This window comes from Plasmodium gonderi (assembly GCF_002157705.1).
Source record: "Plasmodium gonderi DNA, contig: Chr12, whole genome shotgun sequence".
Taxonomy (NCBI): Eukaryota; Apicomplexa; class Aconoidasida; order Haemosporida; family Plasmodiidae; genus Plasmodium; species Plasmodium gonderi.
In genome coordinates, this window is record NW_021628937.1 from 1274668 (window position 1) to 1291672 (window position 17005).

General features: G+C 32.4%; 1 protein-coding gene across 1 annotated transcript; it reads right to left on the reverse strand.

Moving 5' to 3' along the window:
• Positions 1-1827: 1827 nt before the first annotated feature.
• PGO_122670 (hypothetical protein, conserved) lies at positions 1828-11043 on the reverse strand (the record flags this gene model as incomplete). The annotated part of the gene is made up of 3 exons (XM_028689058.1): positions 1828-3535; positions 3790-3859; positions 4107-11043. 3 exons carry the CDS (start codon positions 11041-11043, stop codon positions 1828-1830), a joined length of 8715 nt encoding a protein of 2904 aa, XP_028544859.1.
• Between the last annotated feature and the right edge of the window lie 5962 nt (positions 11044-17005).

Below are 17005 nucleotides of genomic sequence, written 5' to 3' on the forward strand. Positions count from 1 at the left end.
AACAATAAAGAAAAAACAGAAACGAAATAGGAACAATAAAAAAAAAATAGAAACGAAATATGAACAATAAGGAAAAAAAAAAAATATGAACAATAAGGAAAAAAAAATATGAACAATAAGGAAAAAAAAATATGAACAATGAAGAAAAAAAAATATGAACAAAGTAGAAAAAAAAAATATGAACAAAGTAGAAAAACAAAATAAAAAAAAAAAAGGGATTTTTTTTTTTTTTTTTTTTTTTTTTTTTGGAAACGTTGTGGATGCCGCAGTGGGGTTCATCTCGAAAAGGAGATATGTAAAATGACGGGAGTATTCCACTGTTCCATATTTTGGTAAATAAATATTTGTGCATAGGTTTGTGTGTATATTGTGTTGTTGTATAAATATGTTCAACAAGCATATTCCGATACATGTTTTTATGTACCTCTACTTATACATATATATATATATATATATACATATATATATTTGTAACCTAGACGTTTGTATTTTGTGTGTTATTATTTATTTTGCTGCCATCATATAACAGACACAATTTTTTTTTTTTTTTTTTTTTTTGTAAATAAGTATATGAGAAATTATATCCCATTTAAAAAAAAAAAAAGAAAAAAAAAAAAAGATCCTTTAATGACAATCTTTGCGATTTATATAATGAAATGTATGCGTGGGTTTTTTTTTGGATTGGATTGCCTGCGATGTGGCTTTATCCACACATTTTTTAAAAACATGATTTTTATTTATTAATCTATTTAATAGACAATGGCACATAATATGTACACGTGCATATGCGCTTGTCATATTCATTATGTGTCCTGACGCCACACCTTTCCATTATGCTGTGTGTGTTGTTGTAAATGTGTTGTGTGTGTGTGTGTACTTATGCGTATGGCATATATATAGAGACATTTGTACATATATAACCATATGCATATATACATATATATGCACACATGTGTATATATAATGTAAATTTTTGCAAATCCTACATTTTCCCATGTGTTGCTCTTTAAACTTTTGTCAAATTAAATGAAAACAACAAATTTTAAAATGCAATTAACAAATTTTAGTAATCCAAGAAAGAGAAGTTTTAGATCGGTCTAAATATATGTAACGATGTAGTGCTCGAGTGGAGCTGTGTGGGTGTGGATATATATACATACATATACATATATATATATATATATATGTATGTAGCTGAAAGACACATTCCATATTTTTATAAATGGTACAAAAGTATTTAACGAGTATAAAGAAATAAAAAAATGTGCTTTTTTTACATATTTATAAAATTTCACATGAAATAAGTGGAGAGTTCAAAAGGTTAAAAAAAAAAAAAAGTCTTGCTGCTTTATGAATATATATAAAAATTTGTGCAGCTTTTTTTTCCACACTTTTCTGCACTTGTTAATTTTCGTTCACATTTGAATGCATAAAAAAATAAGTGAATGAATGGATAAATAAATATATATGTAAATGTATGAACAAATGAATGAATAATAAAATAAAAAATTAATCAGACAAAAGGTAAACATATTTTTAATCTAATTATATTGTATAGGAGAGAGGGGGAACCGTATGTATAATATATATATTTATATATGTATATTTGTATATATGCAGATAACATAAAAAGTGGAGAAGCTGAGTTTTCCTTTTCATTTTTGTAAAAATGATGCGCCTTCTTCAATGTTTAATAATGATATATATTGTGTGTGCAAAACTGTGACAAAATGTGGCCTCCATTCGTGTGTGCACAATATATTGCCCATCCAGTATATGTGGTGGGGTTACAATTCCTCAGCTATGTAGAAAATACACATCAGCAATTCAATTCCTCCACGTGTGTGTTGTAATATGATCGAAGTTTTTGGTGCAATTTGTGTCTGGCTCATCCTGCACATTGTTCATCACACTAAAGTTTGGAAAGTTTTGATGAGGCATACTATTATTCATGACAGAAAAGTCTAACTTCTCATACACATTATTTTGACAATACATTGCACGATTGTTCTTCATGCTGTCGTTCATGCTTCTTTCCATGTTGTCATTCATGCTTCTTTCCATATTGTCATTCATGCTTCTTTCCACGTTGTCGTTCATATTTCTTTCCACGCTTTTGTCCATATTTCTGTCCATGCTTCTGTCCATGCTTCTGTCCATATCTCTGTCCATGCTTCTTTCAAAGTCCATATCGTTCATAGTAATCATGGTGTTCACGTTTCTCATTTCTGATTTTGCACAATTATATCCATAATGCATTATTTTTCCATTCGATATGTGCTCTGACGTGTGCTCGTGCATAGTATTACCATTATAATCACTCATGTTGCTTTGAGACCTTTTATTTTCCATATGAATAATTCTACGTGAACTGTCCTCCTCCTCTTCCACTTTTGGGAAATCTGACGATATGCCATTTGTTCTGTTACTACTATGATACGGATGATGATTCGGGTAGGGCGATGGGGAGTGATGCTCATTCTGAGGTGATAGATGTGATTGATAGTGGCAGTGATTCATTGGGTGGTCCTCCACTGAGTGATCCATCGGGTGATCCATCGGGTGGTCCATCGGGTGGTCCATCGGGTGGTCCATCGGGTGGTCCATCGGGTGGTCCATTGAGTGATCCATTGAGTGGTCCATTGAGTGGTCCATTGAGTGATCCATGTCATAATCCATATCGTGATCCATCGTGTAATCCATTGTATTATCAAGGCCATACTCAAGCCTATGATCATTGTTACTATTACTACCAACATCATTATTCATAGTGTAAGAATTTTCTCCTTTGGATGAAGTCTTCACATACGCAGTAAAGTTTTTATTTACGTTATTCAAATATGAACAGAATAACAGATGCCTATGTAGATTGTGTTTATCTAAGAATTCATAATTAATTTTTAAGGTTTCATCTGCTATTGCTTCCCAATAATGCCACACAGTTTTTGGTATTCTAACTTTTAAGTTTACTTTTCCATTGCTTTTTTGTGGGATATTGCATCGTAAATATGCAAAACCTTGATCATACAGATTTCTTAAATTTATATCATAAGATTCTTGCGTATTGTAAACTTCATGAAGTGTATATTTCTTAGCTTGGATTAACAAATTGTCACCCCAATCTACTAAAAATTCACATTCGAGTGTAAATAAATCTCTCAAAACCATACCACCCAATTTGTTAAAAGTTATTTTTATAAAACAAAAATTTTTGGAATAATTTTCATCTGGAAATCCATTGTTTGGATAAATTCCTGATATTTCAAAATATGGTTCATCTAGTTCATTCTTCACTGTTGGGAGCATGATATTATTGTCATCTAAAATTAGGATGTCCAATTCAAAGCACTCATTGGTGCTCGTACCCTTGCTTTTTCTCGGATTGTTCACAATGTTCTCTTCATAGAACTTTAACTCATCATTGACAAATTCAGTGGCTTTCTTTATCAACTCCTGGTTGTATAAACTTAGAGTCCGTTCCAAAACCATGTGTTCATTGTTGTTCTCCGCGTTCATAATCCGAGCGTCGAAAAAGCTAAAAAGGGGTGGGGAAATAATCATAAAATAAAGGAAAAGGAAAAGAAAAATAGTAATAATGAACAAATAATTGGCTAGCTAATTTGGCAGAAAAAAAAAAAAAGAATGTATCTCTGTGGACTCCTCAGGGGAGGGTGCGTTGATCGAGATATGTCCAATTCTTTCTCTTTCTCTGCATCTTTTTTCTCTCTCTTTCTCTGCATCTTTTTTCTCTCTCTTTCTCTGCAGTTCTCCTTTGCCGCCTCTACTTACTCATTCCGAACAGAGTTGTAGTATTCCAACTCGGGGATTCCCAGTCTCCACATGACCTCCTTCCAACAGTCTAGTGTTGCGAGGTGGGGTGGGGAAAAAAAAAAAAAAAAAAAAAAAGTATACACGATATGTGTGCATGTGTCTGTGTGATTCGAGATGCAAGATGGCGAAAATATATATATATACTTAAAAACACGCTTCAGTTTCAGATGCACATCCCAAACATAGCAAACTGAACCCTAATGGGAAGTATATATACATATATATATGGCATTGTGCTACGTGTAAAAAAGCTCTCTCTCTCCTCCTCCCCTTACTTATATTCCTTTGGTAGTGTTCTGTTGCAAATTTTTGCTTCAGGATGTGACGTCCGCAAGCACGACACAGTGTCCTCTCACTTTGACGATAATAAAAGTCTATACGAATGTCTCCAATGAACTGATCACCACGGGTAACAGTTCTAACTTTTATGATATCTGTGCTAGGAAATTCCCACAATCTTTCAAATAATTCATCTACGAGAAGAACAGTTTTAAATCCAGTAACCCTTTGATTTATTGGTCGTATATTTTTATACAGTTCTTTTGGTACATCTTCCATTTTGTATGTCTTCCAATTTGCACCACTTTTTAAAACAGTTAAATTTTTTAAAAGTTCTTTAGCTTCTTTGTAATTGAAAGAGGTGTAATTATTTGTTTTTTTATGCATGCGAAATTTCTTATACATAGAATTATTACAACTATCTTTCATGGAATCTTCATACGTTCTCTCCATTTCATGATTATTTCGATTATGACTTCTCCTTCTTCTTTTAACCCTTTCCTTTTCTTCAACTTTATGATCATTCCTATTTTTATGTTTTATTTTTCCTTCTGTTTCGATTAGGCCATTTTCATTGGCCGAGGATATTACTGATCCTGCTTCTGATCCTGCTTCTGATCCTGCTTCCGATCCCACTTCTGATCCCACTTCTGATCCTACTTCTGATCCTACTTCTGTTCCCACTTCTGATCCCACTTCTGATCCCACTTCTGATGCCTGGTTAAGACAGCCATCCATGCCACAAAAATTGTTCTTCATACCATTGCTGTTATCTACTGCTCTTTCTACTCCTCCTCCTCCTAAATCAGTCTGAACTAACGGTAACCGTAAAACATTTTCATTATTAATATCCAAAGACATTTCATCTTTAATATCCATCATGTTGTGATAGTGGTTATAGTCCCCTGACATTACATGCATTCCTAAGACTTCTCCACCACCACCTCCTCCTACTCTTCTTCCCACTTCATTCATTTCATATGGATAACTACTACTACTACAATTGTTTATATCCTTCATTTCTTCTTTTATATAAAAGTTATTTATATTCATATACTCACTACAATTAAATCCGTTATTGTTCATAGTGTTCATCATATTGTTGTACATGTCATTTCTCATCATGTGATGACAATGGTGATGATGTCTCATATTCTGCATCTCATCAAAATGTTCGTGATTTATTCTATCATAATATGGATGTAAATCTTCATAATGCATTTGCATTCGTTCACGTTGTAGTTCGTGATGCATATGCATATGCATTTTCTGTTGCTCTTCCTCCTCCTCCTCATCATTATACATCTTTTTCCGTTTTCCCATAATATAAAAATCCTTAATTGGATATCCATCATCTTCGTTTATAAAATATTTATTATTATTGTACTTTTCTTCAAAATTTTGATAACTAAACTTCTCTTCATTCGTTCCTTTTCTCCTTAGAGAATATCCATTCCCTACATCTGAACTTGTGCATCCCTCAAATCCTCCTGCATTGGTTCCTAATCCTGCACTGGTTCCTAATCCTGCATTGGTTCCTAATCCTGCATTGGTTCCTAATCCTGCATTGGTTCCTAATCCTGCATTGGTCCCTAATCCTGCTCTTGCTCCTCTTCCTCGTCCTCTTCCTCGTCCTCGTCCGGATCGCGTACCACCACTACTGCTACCTCTTCCTCGTCTCATTCCATTCCCTAATGATGATGTTCCTCCTCCACGGCTACCTCCTCCACCCCTACTACTTCTACTACCTCCTCTTCCACCTCTCATTCGTCTTCTCTGTCCACTTGTTGCAACAATAACACTAGATGATGTTGTTGTGATTCCAATAGTGTTGACTGATTCTGCCGTTTTTTCCTTCGTGGCTAGTTCAGTTTGGATATTCTTCACACGACGACCACTTGCAACTGATCCAGAGGCTCTTCCTCTTGGCCTACGAATGATTACATTTCGAACATGTCCATTTATTCCATTTTCATTGTTCATATTCATAATATTGTACTCTTTTTCTGATTCTTTATTCTCTTCATGCTTGAAATGCTTGTGGTGATTGTCTTCCATTTCTACTTTTGTTCCTTCATTAAAGTGGCATCCTGCCACCACAACTCCTAAGTCTTTTGCAACGTGATTCAATAATGATGTTCTTCTATAGTCAAACTTGTTCCAAAAATTAAACAACTTTTCCTGAAAGCAGTTAATGTAATATGTTTTTATTATCTTATGTTTTATAATTTTCTCATAACATGTCAACAGTGCACAATTCTTGATGAAGAACAAGTTCATGGGGCTTATTTTTCGGCATTCGATTAGATCTGCATGGTTGTCTTCTACGAGATCCAGAGTGGTGTCCCCTTCTGCCATGGTTACATTGTGCAGTTTCGGCTCTTCATCAATGTGCAGTTTCGTCTCTTCACCATTGTGCAGTTTCGCCTCTTCCTTCAACTGCTTCTCCTCTTCCTTCAACTGCTTCTCCTCTCCCTTCAACTGCTTCTCCTCTTCCTTCAACTGCTTCTCCTCTCCCTTCAACTGTTTATCCTCTTCCTTCTCTCCATTATGATCCACCTGGACGTCGACATAATTCTCCTTCGAATGACCTATTGGATCATCGCTTGTCGAATGAGCTATTTCATTTTTATATTCATTAGTACTAAGGATTGAAGCCATGAACACATCGTAACTAAAGTTCATCTTTGGTAGCATGTAAGTAATTTTTCTGTTACATTTTTTCTTGTTCATAATTTTAAAATATCGCAAGTAGCTAGAAATACTAATACACTCTAAGCTTTCAAAATAATATTTGCAGTAATTTTCATAATTTATATCATCATCACTGAGGTACTTGCACAAATGCTTGCTATCATTACAAATATCGATTTTTTCCTTACCTTGTTTTATTTCATCATCATCTTCTTCTTCTAATTCATCTCCTTCTAATGCATCTGTTCCTACTTCTCCTCGTGCTTCTGGTATCTTTTTTGTTTTTTTTTTCCTTTTATTATTATCTTTATATATACACTCATCATCAGATTTGTATCCTCTTGAAATATCGTCAGGAAGCACCATCTCCTCTTCTATCAAGTCATGCTGAAGGAAAATATTGTCGTTACTCTCAAATTGATGGGTGATTGCACTAGTGGGGTTCACAGTTTCTCCAATAGTACTATGCTCTAATCCTGAGGAATTTTTATACTGATGAGACATACTGATATTGCAACGCGAAGCATACATTCGAGTCCCTTGTGAATTATTGCTTATTCGAGATCTTGTTCTTGTTCCTCTTCCTACCACTGCTGTTGTTGTTCCTCTTCCTACCATTGCTGCTGTTGTTCCTCTTCCTACCATTGCTGCTGTTGTTCCTCTCCCTCTGCCTCTACCTCTTCCACGCCCAACTCCTCTTCTTCTATCATCAGTGCTTAATGTCTTGCTTCCACGGCTTCTCTTGGTCTTATTGTTAACTACTGTAAGTATGCCTTTTCTTCTTCTCCTCCTCCTTCGTGTTACAGTTCTGTTACTATTGTATGTACTAATGGCACTGCAGTTTTCATCATAACCATGGTTGTAGTAGTCCTTCTCATTGTTAACCCCCATGTTTATTATTCTCATTTCATTTTCTTCTTTCTTTATTATTTCTCCACTTTTGTATGGCGCGGTGGTGCTGTGGATAATGGTTCCACCTTCATTTGGGTTCATATTTGGGTTCATATTTGGGTTCATATTTGGGTTCATATTTGGGTTCATATTTGGGTTCAAATTTGGATTCATATTGGGGTTCAAATTTGGATTCATATTTGGCACCATTGAATTGTGTATTCTTCCATCTTTTGGTGGTTCATTCATCATCAGGAGTGAATCATCCGCTCCATTTTTTCCGAATCTGTCGATTGCGTCATGTCGACTTCCATTTGTACGTCCACTTCCACCAATTTGCCTCCTCCTCATGTTCAACTTGAGCCACATTTTCCTACTCCCGTAGTAATTTTTTAGAAACGATACGTAATTTCTTCGAATGCTCGAGTTGAAATTATACTTTTTTTTCACAAATGAAAGAGATGCATTGAAGAAATTGTAACGGATGCTCTTTGCATTATTCCACATGCCCTTCCTTCTACCATTTCCCATTTCTGTTTTAGTCTGTACAAGAAGCCCACTTCCACCAACAACCATTGCTCCATTCGGTTCACTTCCATCAACAACCATTGCTGCACCCGATTCACTTCCACCAACAACCATTGCTGTACCCGATTCACTTCCTCTACCAATAGCACGGCGATTACCACGACTTCCTCTACGACCTCTCCTTCCACGAGTTCTATAACTACTGCTCCTCCGGACACCACCATGAACATTTAGAGGATATGCTCTACGCGTAGTTATCGTTGTTGTTGTTGTTGTATGATGAGAAATTGATGATCCTCTACATCTACTTCTTCGACCAGCACGACCAGTACCTCTACTTCTAGGACGACCACTACAACGACGAGTGCTTCTAACACTGCTACAACCTCTGATACTTTGTTCTCTGATCCCATTCGTCATTACATCTACTACACTACTGCTAATAATGCTTGTGCTTTTTTTTCTTCTTCCTCTTCTTGTACCTTTTGTAATTCCATTGTTTAATTTGTGATAATCGGTTTGGTCAAAATGGTTGTAATATCCATTTCTTATTTGTACCAGTAGTCCTTTTTCCTCACCTCTTTCCTCACCTTTTCTGTCACTTTCAACTCTTCCTCTCACACCATGCAAATCGTCAATTTCATTTTCTTCCATGGCAATGTTGTTATTATTTACGTGGTACATAAGCTTCGGGTAATAATCTTTGGATTCATTAAGGTAGTTACTACCATCGTGAAAGTTACTACCATCGTGAAAGTTACTACCATCGTGAAAGTTACTACCATCGTGAAAGTTATTACTGTCGTGAAAGCTACCACCATCGTGAAAGTTATTGCTATATTCAGAATTATTGCTGTAATGAAAGTTGTTGCTATGGTGAAAGTTGTTGTTATGGTGAAAGTTATTGCTGTAATGAAAGTTATTATTATAGTGAAAGTTATTATTATAATGAAAGGCGCTGCAATTGCTATGGACGCTGCTCCTATTTTGCAAAGAGTTCATGTGGTGAAATGAATTACTATCATTAATCATCATGGGGTAACTGTGTGCCATTCCTTGACTATTAATAGTTTCCCAGTTATTTTCCTCTTCCCCTTCTCCTAGTTCTTCTCCAAGTTCTTCTTCTAACTCTTCCTCTAACTCTTCTTCTATCACTCGATCCTGTTCCAATTCATTTTTGTTAATCTCACTGTTTCTAAATATGCAACTATTGTCATGTTGCTGTCCTGCAATGTCAGAACAATTTACTTCCTTACTGGTTGCCGTTGTAGATGTACTTGTAGTGGTCGAAGGTAAATTGATGTTTATATTTTTGTAATCATTTGATGGATTCACCATTCCTTCTTTCCCCTTGTCGTGAACTCCATGCACAGCAGAGGCAGAGACAGAAGGTAAGGAAGAACCTATGGCAGAATCTACAGCAAAATCTACAGCAGAATCTACAGCAGACGCTACAGCAGAAGCACTTCCTCCTCTTCTACCTTTGCTGTCAAAGCACTTATTGGACGAATTATACATCAAATTATTTCTCTCTTTTCTACTACGACCGTTATTGTTACATTCACCATTTAAAAGTACCCCTCCTCTCCCATTGCTATTCATATGAAAAAATTCATCCTTTTCATTAATATCTTTACTAATGCTGCTGCTGCTTCTACCGTATGTGTAATTGTCATACTTGGTGGACTCATAAGCATTGTCATTGTAGTACTCATTACTGTTCTGATTATTGAAATTTCGATAGCAATTCAAGTATTCCATAACCTCAGGAATTATATCATTATTCTCCCCTATTCTTGTTTCCATATCGATTATATTACTACGGTTGTTATTACTACCATTCACATCTGCCTTACCTACATTATTCCAATCATTTCCTCGATTTGTATTCTTCATGTGATTCAGGTGACCAAACATGTTTATCTGTTGATTTTTCATCTTGCCGTTCATATGTCCATTGTATTCTGTCTTTACAGAATCAAACAGGGTATTATTATTTTCATTACATACAAATTCCTCTCCTTCTTTTCCTCCCTTCTGCACATCATTTGATGAGGTCATATGTAATAAATAGACATCCTGAAATGTATTTAACACACCTTTATTATTATTGTTCTCTTCTCGTCCACTTCCATTTCCTCCCTTATTGTTACCATTATCTGTATTCATATCATTGACATCACTTATGATGCCTCCATGTTGATTGTAAAGGTAGCTATTCACACCGTTCATTTGATTGTTCTCACCGTTCATTTGATTGTTCACACCGTTCAATTGATTGTTCACACCGTTCATTTGATTGTTCACACCGTTCATTTGATTGTTCACACCGTTCATTTGATTGTTCACACCGTTCAATTGATTGTTCACACCGTTCAATTGACTGTTCACACCGTTCATTTGATTGTTCTCACCGTTTCTTGATGCAATATTGGATTCAAAAGAATCCCTGTTCATATTTTCCTCCGCATAACTGTTTCCTAAAGTAGCTAAGTTACTTGAGCTATCTCCATTGACATTCATATCTATGTTACTACTCCCATTATCCATGTTATTCATACTCGTTTTTCCTACACTTCCATATGCACTTGATGCTTGTAAATTGTTTGTTCCTTTAATATAAGTGTTTTCTGATTTTTCCCTATAATCTGCATTTTTTTCATTTCCATAATCAAAATATGATTTTATTTTATGGGTAAAGCTAAAAAGGCTATTTACAGCTTCATTCTTTAACACATCCTTCTTTATGATACCATTTTTAAATGAGCTATTCTGTATTTGCACATTATTCATGCATTCATTATGTAAAATGTTTTCCATTTTTTTCTTCTGAAGATGCTTACAAATGCATTCTTACTTATTCTATCTACACAATGTATAACACAAACACGCAGGGTGTTATATCTGTGCTCAACTTGCAATGCCTTGGACTTTTGTCTTTACACGTAAAAGTTTGTTTTTCTCACTGATTTCTTCCTTTTTTTTTCTATTCTATTTGGGATGTGTAACGCTTCACTCGGATGTTTAATCTCAGTTCAGATGCGAGAGGGAGCGTGCCGTGGAAAACCAACATCCCAAGGGTACTGCTCTTCCTCTTGCTCTCTTGACACCTTTGAACATAACCTCATACGTTGGAAAGGGCTACCCGAACAAGCCTTTCTCTTTCTAATGTTTCTCTTTCTAATGTTTCTCTTTCTTATCTTTCTGTTTTATTTTTTCTTTCTTCTATTTCCTTCTTCTCTTAACCACACACAAACACAAACAAAAAAAAAAAAAAAAAAGACACAAAAATATATAGCATGTACGTTATAAATATAACACGTTCCCGCGAACGGTCATATGCAACGATTCCTATTTTTGAAAAAATGATTCTATTTATAATATTCATGAAAAAGGGTGGGTGTATTTATATGTTCTCTGTTTTTCTACAATGTAGTTTTAATGTGTGCATACATTTGTTTATTACCATGATTGTGATGATTGTGATGATTGTGATGACTGTGATGATTGTGACGATTGTGACGATTGCAATGATTGTGACAACAACAATGATGATAATAGAATGTGAATTTAAAAACGAAGCACCACTAAAAGCTTATCTATTTTTCGCTTAGAGGTAATAATGCCATGGCAACATGCATGGTGTGTACCTTTCAGAATTCTCTACCGAGCCATGTACACATCAAGTACATAACTCATGTATATATATATATATATATGTATATAGGTTCAGCCCCTGTTGTGTTTATCTTTATAAGTAAATTTTGTACGTGTGTATATTTGTATGTATATGCATAATGCACATATGTACATATACACAAATTAGCATGTATATAGGGGAGGGGGAGGTTTCATATATGAAATTACAAATGTAAAGGTGCTAAAAACGAAGCATATTTTAACTACGTTTTCTAATCAAATAGGGTATAAAAAAAAAAATAATAAAATATTAAAATAACTAAAAAAAGGGATAACACAAAAAAAAAAAAAAAAAAAAAAAAGAAAAAAAAAAAAAAAAAAAAAAAAAAAAAAAAACAAAAAAAAAAAAAAATATTTTTTTTTTTTTTTTCTTTTTTTTTTTTTTTTTACTTTTTTCAAGGTTTTAAAATTGATCTAAATAAATACGTTAAAAAGAAAAGAAAATGTATACATGCAAACATGCAATGTATATATATGTTCGTGCGTTTACGGAAATAAACAGATTTACAGAATTACGTTTTAAAACACAACAACACCTGTATGTTTATTTAATAAAATCATCACAATTAAAAATAACTAAAAAGTGGATGAAAAGAATAGCACCGGGAATATTTCTACAGACGGGTTGCGTTGAAGGGAGAGGGGATGTGGCACATGTACGTGTGAATAGATATGCATATGGTTCAAATGTGTATGCACGTGTGCATGTATATAATATGTATAACAGTTCAGTGTCATACCAACACGGTTGATTAAAAAAAAGGTTTTTTTCCTTTTGTTCTACTTGTTCAAATTCCATCCTACGCTCAAGGCCTTCATTTCTTTATATATATATATATATATATATATATATTAAGGCATGAAAGGGAGAAAGCCATAAAATGATCTTAAAATTTTGTAAAAGCAGAAGACCACACATATACATATAGGAATACATATAGGTATACATATATGTATACGCATATGTATACATGTATATATATTACGTACACAAAATGGGACATGTATTCAAATTGGAACAATGAAAAACTAGGATCAGGTTTATGGTACGTACAAATTCATGGGCATGATGTCTAGAGGGTGCAAATTTGAGGTTGATACAAAGAGAAAAAGCTGATGAACAACAAACAGTGTGAATAATAAAATAAGAGTAAAAAAGCGTGTGCGCTGAAGAAACATGTTGTAACATATGAAAAAAATAAATTGCTTTCAATTCTTGGAAAAACAAAATAAACCTTGAAAATAAATCAAACAAAAAATGCAGATGAATGGACAAATTATCGAATATGTAAATAACTTGAAAAAAAATAAGAACAAAAATGGAATAAAAAGAGAGAAAAAAAATTGAAAAAATGGGGGGAGAAAAAAAAATATATATATAATATTATTCAAAAAAGTAGTACATACATATATGTATATATATATACATATATATACATATATATATATATATATATAATACAGCATATGCACAAAAATATACATGCATATATTTAATCTACTTTCAAAAGAATTCTAGAAAATGGGGAAAAAAAAAAAAAAAAATGAAAATAAAGAATAAATGAATTATTATTCTTTTTTCTTTTGCAAAAAACCAAAAGGTTGTCGTATCGATGTCGTCCTTTCTTTCATTATTCTTTTTTTGTTTTTTTCTTCTTTGTTTTTTTTCTTCTTTGTTTTTTTTTCTTCTTTGTTTTTTTTTCTTCTTTGTTTTTTTTTCTTCTTTGTTTTTTTTTCTTCTTTGTTTTTTTTTCTTCTTTGTTTTTTTTTCTTCTTTGTATATTTTTTTTCTTTGTATTTTTTCTTTTTTCCTTTTTTTCTTTTTTCCGTTTTTTCTTTTTTCCTTCTACATTTCTTTTTTGTATTTTTCTGTTTTTTTTTTTTTTTTTTTTTTTTCGGTTCCCAAAAAATAAAATAAGTGCATAAAAAAAGGAAATGCAGATTAGAATTTATGGATATAGAAAAAAGGTGCTTATAAAATGTTGTGACAAGGTAGTAAATACGTATACCCACATAGATATACCTATATATGTATATATATACATACATATATACATACATACATATATACATACATATATACATACATATATACATACATGTATACGTAAAAATTCAAGCATTAGTATTGTATACAATAATAATTACTATGAATAATTTCAAAAAAATGGATATTAAAAATATGTTAACAATCCAAAAAAGGAAAAAAAAAAAAAAAAAACCTCCTTATAAATCATAAAAAAAAAAAAATACATATCCTCTTGGGATAATGTTGTATTGTATATATACATACTTGCATACATACTTGCATACTTACATGCATACATACATGCATACATATATGCTGGTAAAACAACACGCATTTGAGAGAAAAAAAAAAAAAAAAAAAAAAAAAAAAAGGTTCCATAAAAAGAGATAAATTAAATATATTCTTTTATATATATGCTTGGATCAATAATTGTCGCAAAACTTTTAATGATCTGTTTTGAAATCATGAAAAAATACATTATATATATTATATATAATGCAAAACGCATACACAAATAAATCCTAATTGATGAACGAAAAAGAAAAAAAAAAAAAAAAAAAAAAAAAAATCGCGAAAGAGAAAAGGGGAAAACGCAAATGAAAATGAAAATCAAAACGAAAATCAAAATCAAAATCAAAAGGAAAAAAAAAAAAAAAAAGGATCAGGTTTAAAGAGCACGCAATAAAATAATATAAAAAGGTTCTCAGGAAGTGCAGTGATGCGTATTGTAACAGGGTGAAAAAATAAAATAAAATATTTGGAACCTCAAGTATGGAAATATAATAAATGTTAAAGAGTTCTGACAATTCTGTCCGTTTGTCTTATTTTGGTAAAAAGGATCGTATATCCATGAAAACATCTGCATACAAATATGAGCAACGTGGAAGTCATTCAAGCACATAGGAGTATATATATATGTACACTGATATATGTGCTAATATGTGTGCCAATATGTGTGCCAATATGTGTGCTAATATGTATACTGATATATGTGCTAATACGTATGCTTATATGTATGCCTATATGTATGCTTATATGTAATGTATAAAATTTCACGAGTTCTGGGAAGAGCTGCATAAAAGTTACATCCCTCCCTCCTGTTTACGTGTTCTTTTGGCATACAGTGAAATCCAGTTAATATACAAGCTTAAGACTTAGATTAATTTGTTATGTGCTATTATACCTCCTAATGCATTAGACTTTTAGGTTGTGCATACTTCTAACACATGTGTGAGGCTTTATTGGTATTATAAATGTGGCTTTACACCTACATATGAGTCATTATTGGTGTATGTAATATGTATATATGAAAGTATAAGAAAATAAAATATATGAAAAAGTAAAATGCATCTATATATATATATATATATATTGTGCGTTCATATCACATAATATAACACACTGAATGACACATGTAAATGCTTACTTCTCCATAGACCCCCGTGGCGTGGAAAAGTATGATTAAAATGGAACTACATAATGTTATGTGTGCACGTGTGTGTATGTGTTGGCCCAACTCTCGATAGATGCCCTCTTTTGAAAGTTCACATATCACTCGTGGAAGGTGTGCATCTATGATAACTTCAAACCGTGAAGTCTCTAAGGAAACATACATACACATGAATAGCAGATTTGTATATTTGTTGCTTATTTGAATCGTGTGTATATACATACAATACCACAATCTAATATACGTGCTTAAGAAATATAAATGTGTGCATCTATAAGCATTTATGCGTCCCCCTATCCCCTTGAGAAGGAGCTACCTGTTCTTATAATTTATGTATCTATTTATTCATGTGTAATATATGTAAATATGTAATCTCTCTCAGAAAAAGGGAGAAAAAAAAAAAAAAAAAAAAAAAAAAAAAAAGTGGTGTAAATATATATATATGCACATAACATGTTTAAAATGGTACGTTCTTTTTTTAAATATTAAACGAGAAAATTTTTCTTACATGGAAATATCATTTTTCATATATCTAACAATTTTGATTTTTCACGTTTTTGTTTTGTTTTGTTTTGTTTTGTTTTGTTTTGTTTTCTTTTCTTTTCTTTTCTTTCCTTTTTTTTTTTTTTTTTTTTTTGTTGTGTAAATGTCAGTATAATACATGTGTGTGTTGCGTTTGTTATGTTTTGCTGTGTATGTTGTTTACACTATGTATATATTTAATGAATACCTTTTTGTTAAAGAGTTGAAAATTTGAGGGATGGAATTGTTTTTTTTTTTTTTTTTTTTTTTTTTTTTTTTTTTTTATAACATAACTGCTGTTGCAAGAGGTAGAGTGGATCGAGGTTCCTTCCACCTTTTTTTTTTTTTTTTATATTATAGAAATGTAAACCACATTGGAAAAATTACAAGATCTCCTCATATGAACATAAGAAAGTGTATACATAATATACATAGTATAAACATTTTGTTGAATATGTGTAAGAGAGCGGGGATACACGACATGCATACTTTTTTCTTACATGATAAAAAAAAAAAAAAAAACTTAGACACTCGGTGTGTGTGTATAAAGTGTACATATAATGTCATAAGGTAACGGTTCCTCAAGTTCTACATCTTCATCCACATGTACCCATCACTCTCGTTGTGTTACACAAATGTGGAATTTTGCAAATCGTTATTCTGTTGATGTTGTTATATAAGAACCAGAGGAATTGGATGTGTAATGTGGTAAAAACCATAACTCGAACTTATGTGATGGGGATATATATAATATGTAATTTTTTACACATATTTTTATTTTTATATATCACAAACCAGCATCCTTATCATTGCAACATTTCTTATGAATTATTACAAAAAATTGATATTATTGTGCATACATTACGTATACTTAAGGCATGTATATAAAATATCTTGCGTTCATTTTTTTTTTTTTTTTTTTTTTTTTTCTTCTTCTTTTTTTATGAATTCAATTTTGCATGCAAAACGAGGATTTTTATATATGTACCATACATGTATGCTTAAATTTTGTCAGCTTAAGACTTTTAATTAAAAAATAAAGCAATTGCGTTGTGTTGCACATACACTTAAATATGTTGTAT